The sequence below is a fragment of the Scyliorhinus torazame genome, chromosome 4, assembly GCF_047496885.1.
Source record: "Scyliorhinus torazame isolate Kashiwa2021f chromosome 4, sScyTor2.1, whole genome shotgun sequence".
Taxonomy (NCBI): Eukaryota; Metazoa; Chordata; class Chondrichthyes; order Carcharhiniformes; family Scyliorhinidae; genus Scyliorhinus; species Scyliorhinus torazame.
In genome coordinates, this window is record NC_092710.1 from 349,199,807 (window position 1) to 349,217,709 (window position 17,903).

General features: G+C 55.9%; 1 protein-coding gene across 1 annotated transcript in view; it reads right to left on the minus strand.

Moving 5' to 3' along the window:
- Positions 1–17,903, minus strand: part of LOC140411509 (dynein axonemal heavy chain 6-like) — a 1,703,852-nt gene that overhangs the window by 430,605 nt on the left and 1,255,344 nt on the right. Inside the window, exons 51-52 of the mRNA XM_072500595.1 lie at positions 16,960–17,127; positions 15,014–15,184 (exon numbers count right to left, since the gene is read on the minus strand). Of these exons, the coding sequence (XP_072356696.1) occupies positions 15,014–15,184; positions 16,960–17,127 (339 nt within the window). The remainder of the gene's footprint in view (positions 1–15,013; positions 15,185–16,959; positions 17,128–17,903) is intronic.

Here is a 17,903-nt window from a genome sequence, read left to right on the forward strand (position 1 = left end):
TCTGTCCTCAAACTCTATACACTGTCTGGGGTTGTCAGGGTCAGTCTGTCCTCAAACACTATACACTGTCTGGGGTTGTCAAGGTCACCCCCTCCTCAAACACTATACACTGTCTGGGGTTGTCAAGGTCAGTCTGTCCTCAAACACTATACACTGTCTGGGGTTGTCAAGGACATCCCTGTCCTCAAACTCTATACACTGTCTGGGGTTGTCAAGGACACCCCTGTCCTCAAACACTATACACTGTCTGGGGTTGTCAAGGACATCCCTGTCCTCAAACACTATACACTGTCAGGGGTTGTCAAGGTCAGTCTTTCCTCAAACTCTATACACTGTCTGGGGTTGTCAAGGTCAGTCTGTCCTCAAACACTATACCCTGTCTGGGGTTGTCAAGGTCACCCCCTCCTCAAACACTATACACTGTCTGGGGTTGTCAAGGACATCCCTGTCCTCAAACACTATACACTGTCTGGGGTTGTCAGGGTCAGTCTGTCCTCAAACACTATACACTGTCTGGGGTTGTCAAGGTCAGTCTGTCCTCAAACACTATACACTGTCTGGGGTTGTCAAGGTCACCCCCTCCTCAAACACTATACACTGTCTGGGGTTGTCAAGGACATCCCTGTCCTCAAACACTATACACTGTCTGGGGTTGTCAAGGTCAGTCTGCCCTCAAACACTATACACTGTCTGGGGTTGTCAGGGTCAGTCTGTCCTCAAACTCTATACACTGTCTGGTGTCCTCAAACACTATACACTGTCTGGGGTTGTCAAGGTCAGTCTGCCCTCAAACACTATACCCTGTCTGGGGTTGTCAGGGTCAGTCTGTCCTCAAACACTATACACTGTCTGGGGTTGTCAAGGTCAGTCTGTCCTCAAACACTATACACTGTCTGGGGTTGTCAGGGACATCCCTGTCCTCAAACACTATACCCTGTCTGGGGTTGTCAAGGTCAGTCTGTCCTCAAACTCTATACACTGTCTGGGGTTGTCAGGGTCATCCCTGTCCTCAAACACTATACACTGTCTGGGGTTGTCAGGGACATCCCTGTCCTCAAACACTATACACTGTCTGGGGTTGTCAAGGTCAGTCTGTCCTCAAACACTATACACTGTCTGGGGTTGTCAGGGACATCCCTGTCCTCAAACACTATACCCTGTCTGGGGTTGTCAAGGTCAGTCTGTCCTCAAACTCTATACACTGTCTGGGGTTGTCAGGGTCATCCCTGTCCTCAAACACTATACACTGTCTGGGGTTGTCAGGGACATCCCTGTCCTCAAACACTATACACTGTCTGGGGTTGTCAAGGACATCCCTGTCCTCAAACACTATACACTGTCTGGGGTTGTCAAGGTCAATCTGTCCTCAAACACTATACACTGTCTGGGGTTGTCAAGGACATCCCTGTCCTCAAACACTATACACTGTCTGGGGTTGTCAAGGTCAGTCTGTCCTCAAACACTATACACTGTCTGGGGTTGTCAAGATCAGTCTGTCCTCAAACACTATACACTGTCTGGGGTTGTCAAGGTCAGTCTGTCCTCAAACACTATACACTGTCTGGGGTTGTCAAGGACATCCCTGTCCTCAAACACTATACACTGTCTGGGGTTGTCAAGGTCACCCCCTCCTCAAACACTATACACTGTCTGGGGTTGTCAAGGTCACCCCCTCCTCAAACACTATACACTGTCTGGGGTTGTCAAGGTCAGTCTGTCCTCAAACTCTATACACTGTCTGGGGTTGTCAAGGACATCCCTGTCCTCAAACACTATACACTGTCAGGGGTTGTCAAGGTCAGTCTGTCCTCAAACACTATACCCTGTCTGGGGTTGTCAAGGTCAGTCTGTCCTCAAACACTATACACTGTCTGGGGTTGTCAAGGTCAGTCTGTCCTCAAACACTATACACTGTCTGGGGTTGTCAACATCATCCCTGTCCTCAAACACTATACACTGTCTGGGGTTGTCAAGGTCAGTCTGTCCTCAAACACTATACACTGTCTGGGGTTGTCAAGGTCACCCCCTCCTCAAACACTATACACTGTCTGGGGTTGTCAAGGTCACCCCCTCCTCAAACACTATACACTGTCTGGGGTTGTCAAGGTCAGTCTGTCCTCAAACTCTATACACTGTCTGGGGTTGTCAAGGACATCCCTGTCCTCAAACACTATACACTGTCAGGGGTTGTCAAGGTCAGTCTGTCCTCAAACTCTATACACTGTCTGGGGTTGTCAAGGACATCCCTGTCCTCAAACTCTATACCCTGTCTGGGGTTGTCAAGGTCAGTCTGTCCTCAAACACTATACACTGTCTGGGGTTGTCAAGGTCATCCCTGTCCTCAAACACTATACCCTGTCTGGGGTTGTCAAGGTCAGTCTGTCCTCAAACTCTATACACTGTCTGGGGTTGTCAAGGTCAGTCTGTCCTCAAACACTATACACTGTCTGGGGTTGTCAAGGTCATCCCTGTCCTCAAACACTATACACTGTCTGGGGTTGTCAAGGTCAGTCTGTCCTCAAACACTCTACACTGTCTGGGGTTGTCAAGGTCACCCCCTCCTCAAACACTATACACTGTCTGGGGTTGTCAAGGACAGTCTGTCCTCAAACACTATACACTGTCTGGGGTTGTCAAGGTCAGTCTGTCCTCAAACTCTATACACTGTCTGGGGTTGTCAAGGACATCCCTGTCCTCAAACACTATACACTGTCTGGGGTTGTCAAGGTCAGCCTGTCCTCAAACACTATACACTGTCTGGGGTTGTCAAGGTCAATCTGTCCTCAAACACTATACACTGTCTGGGGTTGTCAAGGACATCCCTGTCCTCAAACACTATACACTGTCTGGGGTTGTCAAGGTCAGCCTGTCCTCAAACACTATACCCTGTCTGGGGTTGTCAAGGACATCCCTGTCCTCAAACACTATACACTGTCTGGGGTTGACAAGGTCAGTCTGTCCTCAAACACTATACCCTGTCTGGGGTTGTCAAGGACATCCCTGTCCTCAAACACTATACACTGTCTGCGGTTGTCAAGGTCAGCCTGTCCTCAAACACTATACCCTGTCTGGGGTTGTCAAGGACATCCCTGTCCTCAAACACTATACACTGTCTGGGGTTGTCAAGGTCAGTCTGTCCTCAAACACTATACACTGTCTGGGGTTGTCAAGGACATCCCTGTCCTCAAACACTATACACTGTCTGGGGTTGTCAAGGTCAGCCTGTCCTCAAACACTATACACTGTCTGGGGTTGTCAAGGTCAGCCTGTCCTCAAACTCTATACACTGTCTGGGGTTGTCAAGGTCAATCTGTCCTCAAACACTATACCCTGTCTGGGGTTGTCAAGGACATCCCTGTCCTCAAACACTATACACTGTCTGGGGTTGTCAAGGTCAGCCTGTCCTCAAACACTATACCCTGTCTGGGGTTGTCAAGGACATCCCTGTCCTCAAACACTATACCCTGTCTGGGGTTGTCAAGGTCACCCCTGTCCTCAAACACTATACCCTGTCTGGGGTTGTCAAGGACATCCCTGTCCTCAAACACTATACCCTGTCTGGGGTTGTCAAGGACATCCCTGTCCTCAAACACTATACACTGTCTGGGGTTGTCAAGGACATCCCGGTCCTCAAACACTATACACTGTCTGGGGTTGTCAAGGACATCCCTGTCCTCAAACACTATACCCTGTCTGGGGTTGTCAAGGACATCCCTGTCCTCAAACACTATACACTGTCTGGGGTTGTCAAGGACATCCCGGTCCTCAAACACTATACACTGTCTGGGGTTGTCAAGGACATCCCTGTCCTCAAACACTATACACTGTCTGGGGTTGTCAAGGTCAGTCTGTCCTCAAACACTATACGTTGTCAGGGGTTGTCAAGGTCATCCCTGTCCTCAAACACTATACACTGTCTGGGGTTGTCAAGGACATCCCTGTCCTCAAACACTATACACTGTCTGGGGTTGTCAAGGTCAGTCTGTCCTCAAACACTATACACTGTCAGGGGTTGTCAAGGACATCCCTGTCCTCAAACACTATACACTGTCTGGGGTTGTCAAGGACATCCCTGTCCTCAAACACTATACACTGTCTGGTGTCCTCAAACACTATACACTGTCTGGGGTTGTCAAGGTCAGTCTGTCCTCAAACACTATACCCTGTCTGGGGTTGTCAAGGACATCCCTGTCCTCAAACACTATACACTGTCTGGGGTTGTCAAGGTCAGTCTGTCCTCAAACTCTATACACTGTCTGGGGTTATCAAGGACACCCCGGTCCTGAAATGCTCGCCACAGCGGACAGGCTCCTTCCAATTTTTTTTAGTTGGTGACTTCGTTTCTCGCATTATGATTTCCACCTCCGCTGTTCACAATGTTTGTTTGCAGATGTAAGGGGCGTCATTCTCCGACCCTCCAGAGTGTCGGAGAATGGCCATTGGCCGCCGTGAATCCCGCCCCCGCCGGTTGCCGAAGTCTCCGAAGGGAGAAAAGTCGGCGGGGCGTTAATGTCGCCGCTGCCGTCGGAGAATGGCACGGGTCTGCGCAAGGCAGCCGATTTTCGGCCTGCTGTTATTCTCCCTTCCGGATGGGCCGAAGTCCCGTCGACGTGATGACCGTTCACGTCGACGTAATTTAAACCTCCTTTTCATCGGCGTGACCCTGTACTCCAGGTTCACGCCGACCAGCGTGGAGGTGAGTGACGGCCTGGGGGGTTGGCTCTGGGCAGGCGATGGCGTGGCCGCAGTCTGAATGCGTGAGGAGAGGTGTGTCTCGGGTTGTGTGTGTGTGCGCGCGACGGGGGGGTGGTTAGAGTGGGCTGGGCTCCGGGGGAGTGCCGGGAGGGGGGTCCGTGCCGGGGAGGGGGTTGGGGGGTCCGTGCCAGGGAGGAGGTTGGGGGGGGTCCGTGCCGGGGAGGAGGTTGGGGGGGGGCTCCGTGCCGGGGAGGAGGTTGGGGGGGTCCGTGCCAGGGAGGGGGATGGGGGATCAGTGCCGGGGAGGAGGTTGGGGGTCAGTGCCGGGGAGGAGGTTGGGGTCCGTGCCGGGGAAGAGGTTGGGGGGGGGGGGGTCCGTGCCGGGGAGGGGAATGGGGGGGTCCGTGCCGGGGAGGAGGTTGGGGGGGGGGGGGTCCGTGCCGGGGAGGGGGATGGCGGGTCCGTGCCGGGGAGGTGGATGGGGGGGGTCCGTGCCGGGGAGGAGGTTGGGGGGGGGGGGTCCGTGCCGGGGAGGGGGTTGGTGGGTCTGTGCCGGGGAGGAGGTTGGGGTCCGTGCCGGGGAGGAGGTTGGGGGGGGTCCGTGCCGGGGAGGAGGTTGGGGGGGGGTCCGTGCCGGGGAGGGGGAGTCCGTGCCAGGGAGGGGGATGGGGGATCAGTGCCGGGGAGGTGGTTGGGGTCCGTGCCGGGGAGGAGGTTGGGGGGGGGGTGGTCCGTGCCGGAGAGGGGGTGGGGGGTCCGTGCCGGGGAGGGGGTGGGGTCCGTGCCGGGGAGGAGGTTGGGGGGTCCGTGCCGGGGAGGAGGTTGGGGGGAGTCCGTGCCGGGGAGGAGGTTGGGGGGAGTCCGTGCCGGGGAGGAGGTTGGGGGGAGTCCGTGCCGGGGAGGAGGTTGGGGGGGGGTCCGTGCCGGGGACGGGGATGGGGGGTCAGTGCCGGGGAGGAGGTTGGGGTCCGTGCCGGGGAGGAGGTTGAGGGGGGTCCATGCCGGGGAGGGGGTAGGGGGTCCGTGCTGGGGAAGAGGTTTAGGTCCGTGCCGGGGAGGAGGTTGGGGGGAGTCCGTGCCGGGGAGGAGGTTGGGGGGAGTCCGTGCCGGGGAGGAGGTTGGGGGGAGTCCGTGCCGGGGAGGAGGTTGGGGGGGGGTCCGTGCCGGGGACGGGGATGGGGGGTCAGTGCCGGGGAGGAGGTTGGGGTCCGTGCCGGGGAGGAGGTTGAGGGGGGTCCATGCCGGGGAGGGGGTAGGGGGTCCGTGCTGGGGAAGAGGTTTAGGTCCGTGCCGGGGAGGAGGTTGGGGTTGGGTCCGTGCCGGGGAGGGGGATGGGGGGTCCGTGCCGGGGAGGAGGTTGGGGTGGGGGGGTCCGTGCCGGGGAGGGGGATGGGGGGTCCGTGCCGGGGAGGAGGTTGGGGGGGGGGGGTCCGTGCCGGGGAGGGGGATGCGAGGGCAAGTGAGTTGGTCCACCTGGCCAGGTGCCAGCCTCCAACAGTTGGACCCATGCGGTCCATGCCACCTGGCTGGGGGGAGGAGGGGATATGGGCAATGATGACATGTCGTCGTTCCCCTCCCCCCCCACCAGGCCGTCATGTTTTCCGATCATCCAGCGATGTTGGCCGCCGTGGCGGCAGCCGCTAATGCCTATGTTGCCCTGGATGAGGAGGAGGAGGAGGAGCGTGCCAGAGAGGCGGCGCAGGCTGCCGCAGAGGGACAGGCGGCAGCCGCCCAGGCTGGAGGGACACCTGACCGACAGGACGAGGAGGGGGAGGAGGTCGTCGCGGCCCCACGGCAACGGGGGCACCCGAGGGCGCCCCGTGTGTACCGGCCCCGGCAGTCATACCAGGACCTCACGGACCGGGAATGCAGGAGGAGACTCCGGATGAGGCGGGAAACACATCTGCCACCTGCTGGCACACCTGTCACCGCGTGGCACTGGCGGGGGACACCCTCTCCCCGTGTCCGTCAAGGTTACGGTGGCCCTGAACTTTTATGCAACGGGGTCATTCCAGGCACCGAGTGGGGACCGGTCCGGCATATCGCAGACATCGGTGCACCGGTGCATCCGGGCAGTGACAGATGCCCTATATGCCATGGCGCACCGCTACATCCGCTTCCCTGTGGACCGGGCCAGCCAGGATGCCCGGGCCGTGGGCTTCTCTGCCGTGGCCGGGTTCCCCATGGTCCAGGGCGCGATTGATGGGATGCACGTCGCCGTGCGGCCACCTGCAGATAACAGGGCCATGTTCACCGATAGGAAGGGGACCTATTCGATGAACATACAGGTGGTCTGCGACCACCGCATGATGATCCTGCACGTCTGCGCCCGTTACCCATGCAGTGTACACGACTCATACGTGTTGTCGCGGTCATCCATCCCCGGCATGTACGAGGTACGCCATCCCCGGCTGAGGGGCTGGTTGCTGGGCGACAGGGGCTACCCATTGCGATCGTGGCTGATGACGCCTATACGGAGGCCACGCAATGAGGCGGAGAACTGCTACAATGATGCCCATGTAGCGACAAGTGGAGTGATAGAGGGGTGCTTTGGCGTGCTGAAGATGTGTTTCAGATGCCCGGACCTCTCTGGGGGCGCCCTCCAGTATCGGTCAGATAGGGTCGGCCGCATCATTGTGGTGTGCTGCGTCCTGCACAACATAGCCCAGCAGAGGGGCGATGTGCCGCAGGCAGAGGAGGGCGGAGTGGAGGAGCAGCAGGAAGAGGCGCAGTCCTCCCCAGATGAGGGGGATGGGGGTAATGGTCAGGGCAGACGGGGTAGACACAGGCGGGTGGCTGTCCACCGTTACCGGCTGGCCCAGCGGGCACGGGACAGACTGATAGCCGCCCGCTTCACTGACTAGATGGGCGTGGGAATCGGGTAGTATGGCCGCAGACCGCACACCATGGCAACAGCCGACCACCCACACCCCCCACCCAGCACCCTCACCCCCCTCCCCAACCCCACCCACCCCACCCGCATGCACACCACCCCCCCCATTGCCGATCCACCTGCGGCACAACGGGCCGGGCTCACACAGTTGCGGGTGGACGCGTGTCTATTGCAGGCCATGGAGGATGATGACAACCCGCCCTGCGATGAGCTCCTGGCTCTACATCGTTGGACTATGTCTGACCCATGGCCACAGTACCACCATCCACCCGGACCATCCCTGCATGCGGCTGTGACACTGCAGCGTACGGTCCCGTCCTCTGCACGGGGGATGTTGATGGCGGCCCAGGGAGAAGGGGGCAGACTCACCTGGGGCTGAGGTAAGACCACCCCTCACACACACACTTGCGCTCAACGTACATGACACCCCCGCACGCTTTGGACAGAGCACAAAGGCAGCTTCTGTAAGTGTAACATTGACTTTAATAACCAAACCAGTTCATGCACGTGCCCTAGCCCCTAAAACTCATCTGTGCCCTGCACCCGTGCCAACTTACTCAGTGTCTAATTGTTTGGCCTTACGGGCCCTTTGACTACGTCTACGTGGTTCCCCAGACGGTACAGCAGAGCTGGAGGTGGACTCCTGTGATTCCTGCCCTCTGACACTGGATCCCTTTGGCGGCCGTTTCCTGGGGCGTCCTGGCCTAGATGGACCAGGCTGCGGCCCGGGCGACTGGGATGGCAAGCTGCCAGCCTGTCCTGCCCGTTGCCCACCCGATGCACCTGGGACGGAAAGGAGGGGGGGGGAGCGAGTCCGAGGTGTCGCGGTGTTCCCGGACCTCCCCTACAGGGGGAGCCGGGACGGACCACACCACCTCCTCCTCCCTCGGGATGCCCGATGGCCCCCAGGCCTCTACATTTGTGGGGGATGCGAACGGACTGGCCATCCGACGCCCCCCCGACATCTGGCGCTGCCAGTCCTGGAGGCCCGTGCTGGTATCGACAGGGGTCTGCAGGTTTGCAGCCATGGAGCCCAGGGGGTTGGCAAACCCTGTCTGTGACAGTGCGACGCCGGCTCGCACATGGCCACTGGCGCCGATGCCCTCAGCGATGGCCTGCTGAGACTGGGCCATGGCCTGCAGCGACTGGGCCATGGCCTGCTGAGACTGGGCCATGGCCTGCAGAGACTGGGCTATGGCGTTGAGCGCCTCTGCCATCTGGCGCTGGCACTGGCTCATGGCCTCCTGTGAGAGGGCAGCCATGTCCTGGGCCACAGACGCCGCCTGCACGGAAAGCCCCAGGCCTCGCAAACCGTTCCCCATGTCTGACACCGTCGCACCCATTGCCTCCACCGCGGACGCCACCCATGCAGTGTCAGCCTGGGTGGCACGTATGACCGGCACCACTCCCAGCTCCTGGACGCGGGTGGACTCCTCCACCTGCGACTGCAGCCGCCGCAAGCCGCCCGTCACCCTCTTCGCTCGTCTCCGGGTCGGTGGTTGCATCGGATCTATGTGTGGGTGTGGTAACTGCAGGAACCCGGGATCCATCTGGGCGGCAGATGTTCGCTTGGCCTGGGCTGCCCTCTGACCGCCCGGCCCCTCTGCTGCTCCTACCTCCACCTGCTGTACCGGGACGGCTGTGTTGTGCGCACTAGTGAGTGTACCAGACGCCTCATCACTAAAGTGCCCAACCGAGGTGAGTGTTTCTGCGATGGTGGAGAGTGTTGGTAACAGCAGTGGCGTTGTGTCGTGCTCTTCGTCCCACTCTGACTCCATGGTACTTTGGGGTGGGGGTTCGTCTCCACCAATCCACTCTGAGTCACTGTCCGGTATTTCATCTTCCCGGGTAGGGGTGTCCTGGGTAGTGCTGTCCCGGGTAGGGGTGTCCTGGGCAGTGCTGTCCTGGGTAGTGGTGTCCTGGGTAGTGGTGTCCTGGCTCGGATGTGACGGGGGCCTGTGGCTGCCCCCCTCATCGCTGGGTGGTCACTCCCGCACGTGACGGGGGTGTCGTCTCCCTGTTGCTCCAGGTCTCTCCGTCTCCCGAGGCCTCCGAGGGGCATCCTGCGGGCGTCGCATGCTGGAGGGTCCGGGTCTCTCTGTCTCCCGTGGCCTCCGAGGGGCATCCTGCGGGCGGTCTGCATCTGCGGGGATGGGTGCCTGGACGTTTGGTCCTGCGATACACAATGAAGCATGCATGGTTAGACATCAGGCAGTGGTCAGGTGATATGGGGGAGGGGGATATAGGGGAGGGGGGATATGGGGACGCGCTGTCGGTGGCTCACTTGCTGGTACGCCCCCGACCTCTGCATCAGCAACCTCCCGGTCCTCAGGTCCGCCAGCCAGTTCCAGGGCCCTTTCCTCGTGTTCGGTCAATGGCCTCTCATCAGCGGGCCCTCCTCCAGTCCTCACATGCTCCCTATTGTTGTGTGCGCGCTTCTCCTGTGGGGGGGGGGGCGTGGTGGTAGGGGTAAAAGGCAACACTGTTAGGCAGGTATATGAATGCACGCCATCGGTTGCGCGTGCATTGCAGAGGTTAAGGTTAGGGCTGGATTCACTTGAGGATATGGGGGAGGGGGGGATATGGGGGGGGGATATGGGGGCGGGGGGGATTATGGGGCAGGGGGGATTTGGGGCAGGGGGGATTATGGGGCAGGGGGGGATTATGGGGCAGGGGGGGGATTATGGGGCAGGGGGGGATTATGGGGCAGGGGGGGATTATGGGGCAGGGGGGGATTATGGGGCAGGGGGGGATTATGGGGCAGGGGGGGATTATGGGGCAGGGGGGGATTATGGGGCAGGGGGGGATTATGGGGCAGGGGGGGATTATGGGGCAGGGGGGGATTATGGGGCAGGGGGGGATTATGGGGCAGGGGGGGATTATGGGGCAGGGGGGGATTATGGGGCAGGGGGGGATTATGGGGCAGGGGGGGATTATGGGGCAGGGGGGGATATGGGGCAGGGGGGGATATGGGGCAGGGGGGGATATGGGGCAGGGGGGATATGGGGGAGGGGGGATATGGGGCAGGGGGGATATGGGGCAGGGGGGATATGGGGGAAGGGGGGATATGGGGGAAGGGGGGATATGGGGGAAGGGGGGATATGGGGGAAGGGGGGATATGGGGGAAGGGGGGATATGGGGGAGGGGGGATATGGGGGAGGGGGGATATGGGGGAGGGGGGATATGGGGGAGGGGGGATATGGGGGAGGGGGATATGGGGGAGGGGGGATATGGGGGAGGGGGGATATGGGGGAGGGGGGATATGGGGGAGGGGGGATATGGGGGAGGGGGGATATGGGGGAGGGGGGATATGGGGGAGGGGGGATATGGGGGAGGGGGGATATGGGGGAGGGGGGATATGGGGGAGGGGGGATATGGGGGAGGGGGGATATGGGGGAGGGGGGATATGGGGGAGGGGGGGGGGATATGGGGGAGGGGGGGGATGAGGGGGAGGGGGGGATGAGGGGGAGGGGGGGGATGAGGGGGAGGGGGGGATGAGGGGGAGGGGGGGGCATGTGGGGGAGGGGGGATATGGGGGAGGGGGGATATGGGGGAGGGGGGATATGGGGAGGGGGGATATGGGGGAGGGGGGATATGGGGGAGGGGGGATATGGGGGAGGGGGGATATGGGGGAGGGGGGATATGGGGGAGGGGGGATATGGGGGAGGGGGGATATGGGGGAGGGGGGATATGGGGGAGGGGGGATATGGGGGAGGGGGGATATGGAGGAGGGGGGATATGGAGGAGGGGGGATATGGGGGAGGGGGGATATGGGGGAGGGGGGATATGGGGGAGGGGGGATATGGGGAGGCTCACCCTGCCTGCTGTGACGAGGTCGTTCACCTTGTGGCACTGGGTGCCTGTCCGTGGTGTCAGGTCCGCAGCGGTGACGGCCTCTGCCACTTCCCTCCACAGACGCCGGCTGTGGCGTGGGGCAACTCTGCGGCCGTGCCCGGGATACAGGGCGTCCCTCCTCTGCTGCACCGTGTCCAGGAGCGCCTCCACATCGCGTGACTCGAACCTCGGGGCTGAGCGACGGCCAGCCATCCAGTCGGGTGTTGCGGTCGGGTTTTTCGGTCGGGTGGGTGGGGGAGCAGCGCGGCCTAATGAGCCGTCACGCCGTGCGGTGCGTATGCCGCTGCACGGCGTGAACCACGTGCGCAAGCGCGGATCCCGTTACGTCGCTGCTAGCCCATTTCGGGCCGGAGACTTTCGACCCATTCTTCCGACGTGACGCAAGTCGGATTTGTGTCGTTTTTTACGCCGATCGGCGGACTTTCCGCCGATAACAGAGAATTTCGCCCAAGAAGTCTTACAACACCAGGTTAAAGTCCAACAAATTTGTTTCGAATCTCTAGCTTTCGGAGCACAGTTCCTTAAATCAGGTGAGTTTCCGAAAGCTAGTCATTCAAAACGACCCTGTTGGACTTTAACCTGGTGTTGTCAGACTCACCCCAGTCCAACGCCGGCATCTCCACATCATGTTTGCAAATGGTGTAGTTCCAGCAACTTCCAGCTGGTTGGGCTGTTGCTCCATTGATATGATGAACTCTTGTCTGCTGATTCGCAGAAACACAGAAGCTGGATTTACTGTTCGTGAGACTATGAGCGGGATTCTCCGATGGCTGGCGCCGACATCGCGAACAGCGATTCGGCGGAGAATAGGTTTCGATGCCAAAATCGTGGCGGGCGCCAATTTGAAGCCAAATCGCAATTCTCCGTCACCTCGACAGCGGAGCCAATGTGTACCGGAACGCAGGTACAGTAAACACCATTTGCATATTAGCGGGCCCGACCCGGTATTCTCCGGGGCCTCCGTGATTCTCCGCTTCCGATGGGCCGAGTTCCCGACGGCGCAGTTCACTTGTGTTTTTAAAAACCGTGAAACCTTCATTGTGGTTGATGAGGGAGAGAGAGGGAGCGAGAGAGAGGAGGTAGGACACGTAGATGTGTCACCGTGGTCAGGCCCAGACACTGGCCGTGCTGCCGAGGGGGAACCCTGCCAGGGCCGGGGAAGGGTGTGTGACAGAGCAACAGGCCAAGTGGCCAGGGTGACACCCCATGGGACTGGGGCGGTGTCCAGGCATGGACAGCCATTGCCGCGGACTGCAAGGCAGATATCTTGCTGCGCACCCCACTGACCACCCACTTTGGCCCCTGGTTCTGCAGAGTGACACCGGCCGTATTTGTGACCCCACACCCACCCCCCCCCCCTCCCCCAGCCAACACCCGCCTGGTGCTCCGGTTTCCTCCCACAAATCCCGAAAAACGTGCTGTTAGGTGTACCCGAACAGGCACCAGAGTGTGGCGACTAGGGGGTTTTCACAGTAACTTCATTGCAGTGTTAATTTTTTTTTCATAGAATTTACAGTGCAGAAGGAGGCTATTTGGCCCATCGAGTCTGCACCGGCTCTTGGAAAGAGCACCCTACCAAAGGACCACACCTCCACCCTAACCCCATAACCCAGTAACCCCACCCAACACGAAGGGCAATTTTGGACACTAAGGGCAATTTATCATGGCCAATCCACCTAACCTGCACATCTTTGGACTGTGGGAGGAAACCGGAGGATCCGGAGGAAACCCACGCACACACTGGGAGGATGTGCAGACTCCGCACAGACAGTGACCCAAGCCGGAATCGAACCTGGGACCCTGGAGCTGTGAAGCAATTGTGCTATCCACAATGCTACCATGCTGCCCCACGTAATGGAAGCCTACTTGGGACAATAATAAAGATTATGATTATTACACAGTTTTCCTCCTGCAAGAAGATGCTGAATATTCTGCTGGAGGAAATGGCAGAATCTGAGATTGTTAACAGTTTTTGGACCAACAGAGGAACATTTTCCAAAGGCTGAAGGGTTGTAAACTGAAAGATAGATTTCAGGTAACCAGAAGCAAGATGAGGAAATACAAAAAAAACGACGGGTTAGGATTTGGACATTTTATTGGATGAAGTGGTAAATACAGATCCAACAGCAGAAAATTTGATAAATACTTCAATAAGAAATAAATTGTTGAAATATAGGGTGCGGGATTCTCCGGTCGCCGACGCCAATCGCGTTCAGCAATCAGCCAGAGAATCAAAGTTTACGACCAAATCGGGGCGCTGCTTTCACGATGCTCCGCCCCCTCCAAAACGGCGTACTCGGAGAATACCGACGGCCTCAGGACAATGCCTGATGCTCCGACACTGACCGGCCAAGTTTCCGATGGCATGGGTCTCTCATCATAGAACGTACAGTGCAGAAGACCATTCGGCCCATCAAGTTTGCACCGGCCCTTGGAAAGAGCATGCTACCTAAGCCCACACCTCCTCCCCATCCCAATAACCCAGTAACCCCATCCAACTATTTTGGACACTAAGGGCAATTTATCGTGGCCAATCCACCTAACCTGCACATCTTTGGACTGTGGGAGGAAACCGGAGCACCCGGAGGAAACCCACGTAGACACGGGGAGAAGGAGCAGATTCCGCACAGACAGTGATCCAAGCCGGGAATCAAACCTGAGACCCTAGAGCTGTGAAGCAACTGTGCTAACCACAATGCCAACGTGCTGCCCCACTGTGGTACACACTGTGTGTTCGTAGCTCCGTGGAGGACTGTGGAAATGGTACATACACTGGGAGGTGGGTTCGTGTGATGGACTGCGCGGTGTTCATGACTCGCTGTAGTTTCTTACGATCTTGGGCCAAGCAGTTGCCCCACCAAGCTGTGATACCAAAGTGGATAACCTCACAAATTAAGCACATTATGCTGCATTTGCCATGCATGTGGCCACTCACTCAGCCTGTCGAAATCCCACTGAAGCATCTCTGCATCCTCCTCACAGCTCACCCTCCCACCCAACTTTGTGTCAGTTGCACATTTGGAGAATGCACCCCTGGCCGCCAGGAAAACTGTGGCGGGTTGTACCATCGCCGGAACCGGAAGATTCCACTTGTTCAAATGGCCATAAAAATCTGGCCTTGGTCTGACAGGGGAATGAAGCAATATGCAGAGCAGTCAGGAAAATCAGCTGTGATTGTATTGAGTGGTGGACAAGGCTTGACAGGCCATGAGGTCTATTTCTTGTGTTCTTGTGAATGTGAAATCAAACCCCAGAGAGGTCTGAAGTGCAAGTTCCATCAGGGAGCATTCAGCCTCCATCATCTCGGACTCCACCTCTCCAATGCTGCCCATCCTGGAACCTCATTTCCCATCATCTCCAGAACGGGACCCCCTCTTAGTTGCCGCCACTGACAGTCTGTGACATCCGGTTGCCACATTTCCATTATCACCCAATGGCCATGCCTTATGGTCAGGTTGGGCTGAACGTTGAGAACATTTCCTGACTGCTCCTGCTCTCCCTGATTTCACTCTCTGCTTTAAATCCACACAAAACTGTTTCCCTGGACAAAACTGCCATGACCCAGCTCACCTTGAAGTAGTTGTGCAGATCATCTGAGAGAAAACCGTAAAACATCTGCCTGTCTTTCTTATTACTCAGCCGGTCGTGGAAAACTCTGGTCACCTCGTGCGCAAACAGAATTATTGCTTTATCTCTGGAGACAATGTTGGATTCATGAGCCTGGAGCACGCCCTGTACCACCTGCAAAAAACAAAGCAAAGCTGACTGAAAAATGGACCGTCCTCAAGTCAGTGAATAATAAAACTGAAATGGCCACACAGCATTAAGCCAGGCACTGGAAATGACAAAAGCATTCACTGCTCGGGCAGCGCAGGCCTGCAAAACCCTCCTCACCAACAACCAAAAACCACTTGGATGAAGCAGTGAGGGTGCCAAGGGCACACAATGCAATCTTCAAGGGGGGGGCTACATTGTCCATCAGTAAGAGCAGCTCAGGAAAGGTCAGCCACCAGAGACGCGGTTTTAATTTTCCAAAATTGGCTAGATTCAGGGAAGGTCAAATTAGATTGCAAGATATCAAATGTAATTTGTTTGGATATTGTCTGTCTGTCTGTGTTCCCTTTTACTGTCCGTCCTGCTGCTTGTATTGATGTACATTATTTGGGGTTGGATGACGCAAGGTTCCACCGCCAGTGTGATGATTCAGTAAACTGGAGTATTAATCAGTATCACTGTGAAGATTCAGTAACCTGGAGTATTAATCAGCATCGGTGTGATGATTCAGTAAACTGGAGTATGAATCAGTATGGGTGTGATGATTCAGTAAACTGGAGTATGAATCAGTATCAGTGTGATGATTCAGTAAACTGGAGTATGAATCAGTATCGCTGTGATGATTCAGTAAACTGGAGTATGAATCAGTATGGGTGTGAATACTCAGTAAGCTGGAGGATGAATCAGTATGGGTGTGAATGCTCAGTAAACTGGAGTATTAATCAGTATCGCTGTGATAATTCAGTAAACTGGAGTATGAATCAGTATGTGTGTGAATACTCAGTAAACTGGAGTATTAATCAGTATCAGTGTGATGAGTCAGTAAACTGGAGTATTAATCAGTAGCGCTGTGATGATTCAGTAAACTAGTATTAGTCAGTATGGGTGTGATGACTCAGTAAACTGGAGTATGAATCAGTATGGGTGTGATGATTCAGTAAACTGGAGTATGAATCAGTACTGCTGTGATGATTCAGTAAACTGGCGTATTAATCAGTATGGGTGTGATGATTCAGTAAACTGGAGTATTAATCAGCATCAGTTTACTGAATCATCACACCGATGCTGATTAATACTCCAGTTTACTGACTCATCACACTGATACTGATTAATACTCCAGTTTACTGAGCATTCACACCCATACTGATTCATCCTCCAGCTTACTGAGTATTCACACCCATACTGATGCATACTCCAGTTTACTGAATCATCACACCGATGCTGATTAATACTCCAGTTTACTGAATCATCACACTGATACTGATTCATACTCCAGTTTACTGAATCATCACACCGATGCTGATTAATACTCCAGTTTACTGAATCATCACACCGGAGTATTAATCAGCATCGGTGTGATGATTCAGTAAACTGGAGTATGAATCAGTTTAGGTGTGATGAGTCAGTAAACTGGAGTATTGAGCAGTATGGGTGTGAATACTCAGTAAACTGCAGTATTAATCAGCATCGGTGTGATGATTCAGTAAACTGGAGTATTAATCAGCATCGGTGTGATGATTCAGTAAACTGGAGTATGAATCAGTATCAGTGTGATGATTCGGTAAACTGGAGTATGCATCAGTATCAGTGTGATGATTCAGTAAACTGGAGTATTAATCAGTATCAGTGTGATGATTCAGTAAACTGGAGTATGAATCAGTATCAGTGTGATGATTCAGTAAACTGGAGTATTGAGCAGTGGCAGATCGATGCAACAATATAGAGTATGTTGAATTGCTTACTTTAGTCATGTCCCGCATGTTGAAAGTATAGTGTGGGTTGATTGGAGTGGGCAACATTTGTTGACACATCTTGTAATAAATGGTAATTCCAGCAGTCACTAACAGGTCCCGACACTTCCGGACCACTGGCATGAAGTTTCGGCTCTCCAGGTGACACCCAACTTGTACCTGAGGAAAGAGGAATTCTACCACACTGCGAGAAGAACATCACTGATCAGCTGACAAATTTCAATCACATGCGAACACCACTGGAATGTTCCTACCTAAACCTGACAAAACTTGACTTGCTGTAATCTTTCTGAGAGTTTTTGTTCGGAACAGACAAGGGGTTATTTACTTTGAAGAACAGTGATATTCAATAATTTATCTGTGTTCTGCTCATCACAGAAGCCACAGCATTCTTGTGTACTTAAAGCATTTTGTTTCAAATTCAGATTGCCAGCATCTACAGGATTTTTATTTTTATACAACCTCACACTGTAAATATCCTGGGAGTGTTTGATGGAGACAGGGTAGAGGGAATTTTATTCTGTATCCAACTACGTGCTATACCTGTCTTGGAAGTGTTTGAAGGGAACAGTGTAGAGGGAGCTTTACTCTGTATCTAACCCCGTGCTGTAGCTGTCCTGGGAGTCTTTGATGGGGGCAGTGCAGAGGGAGCTTTACTCTGTATCTAACCCCGTGCTGTCCCTGTCCTGGGAGTGTTTGATGGGGACAGTGTAGAGGGAGCTTTACTCTGTATCTAACCCCGTACTGTCCCTGACCTGGGAGTGTTTGATGGGGGCAGAGTAGAAGGAGCTTTACTCTGTATCTAACTCCGTACTGTACCTGTCCTGGGAGTGTTTGATGGGGACAGTGTAGAGGGAGCTTTATTCTGTATCTAATCCTGTACTGTACCTGTCCTGGGAAGGTATGATGGGAGCACTGTAGAGGGAGCTTTACTC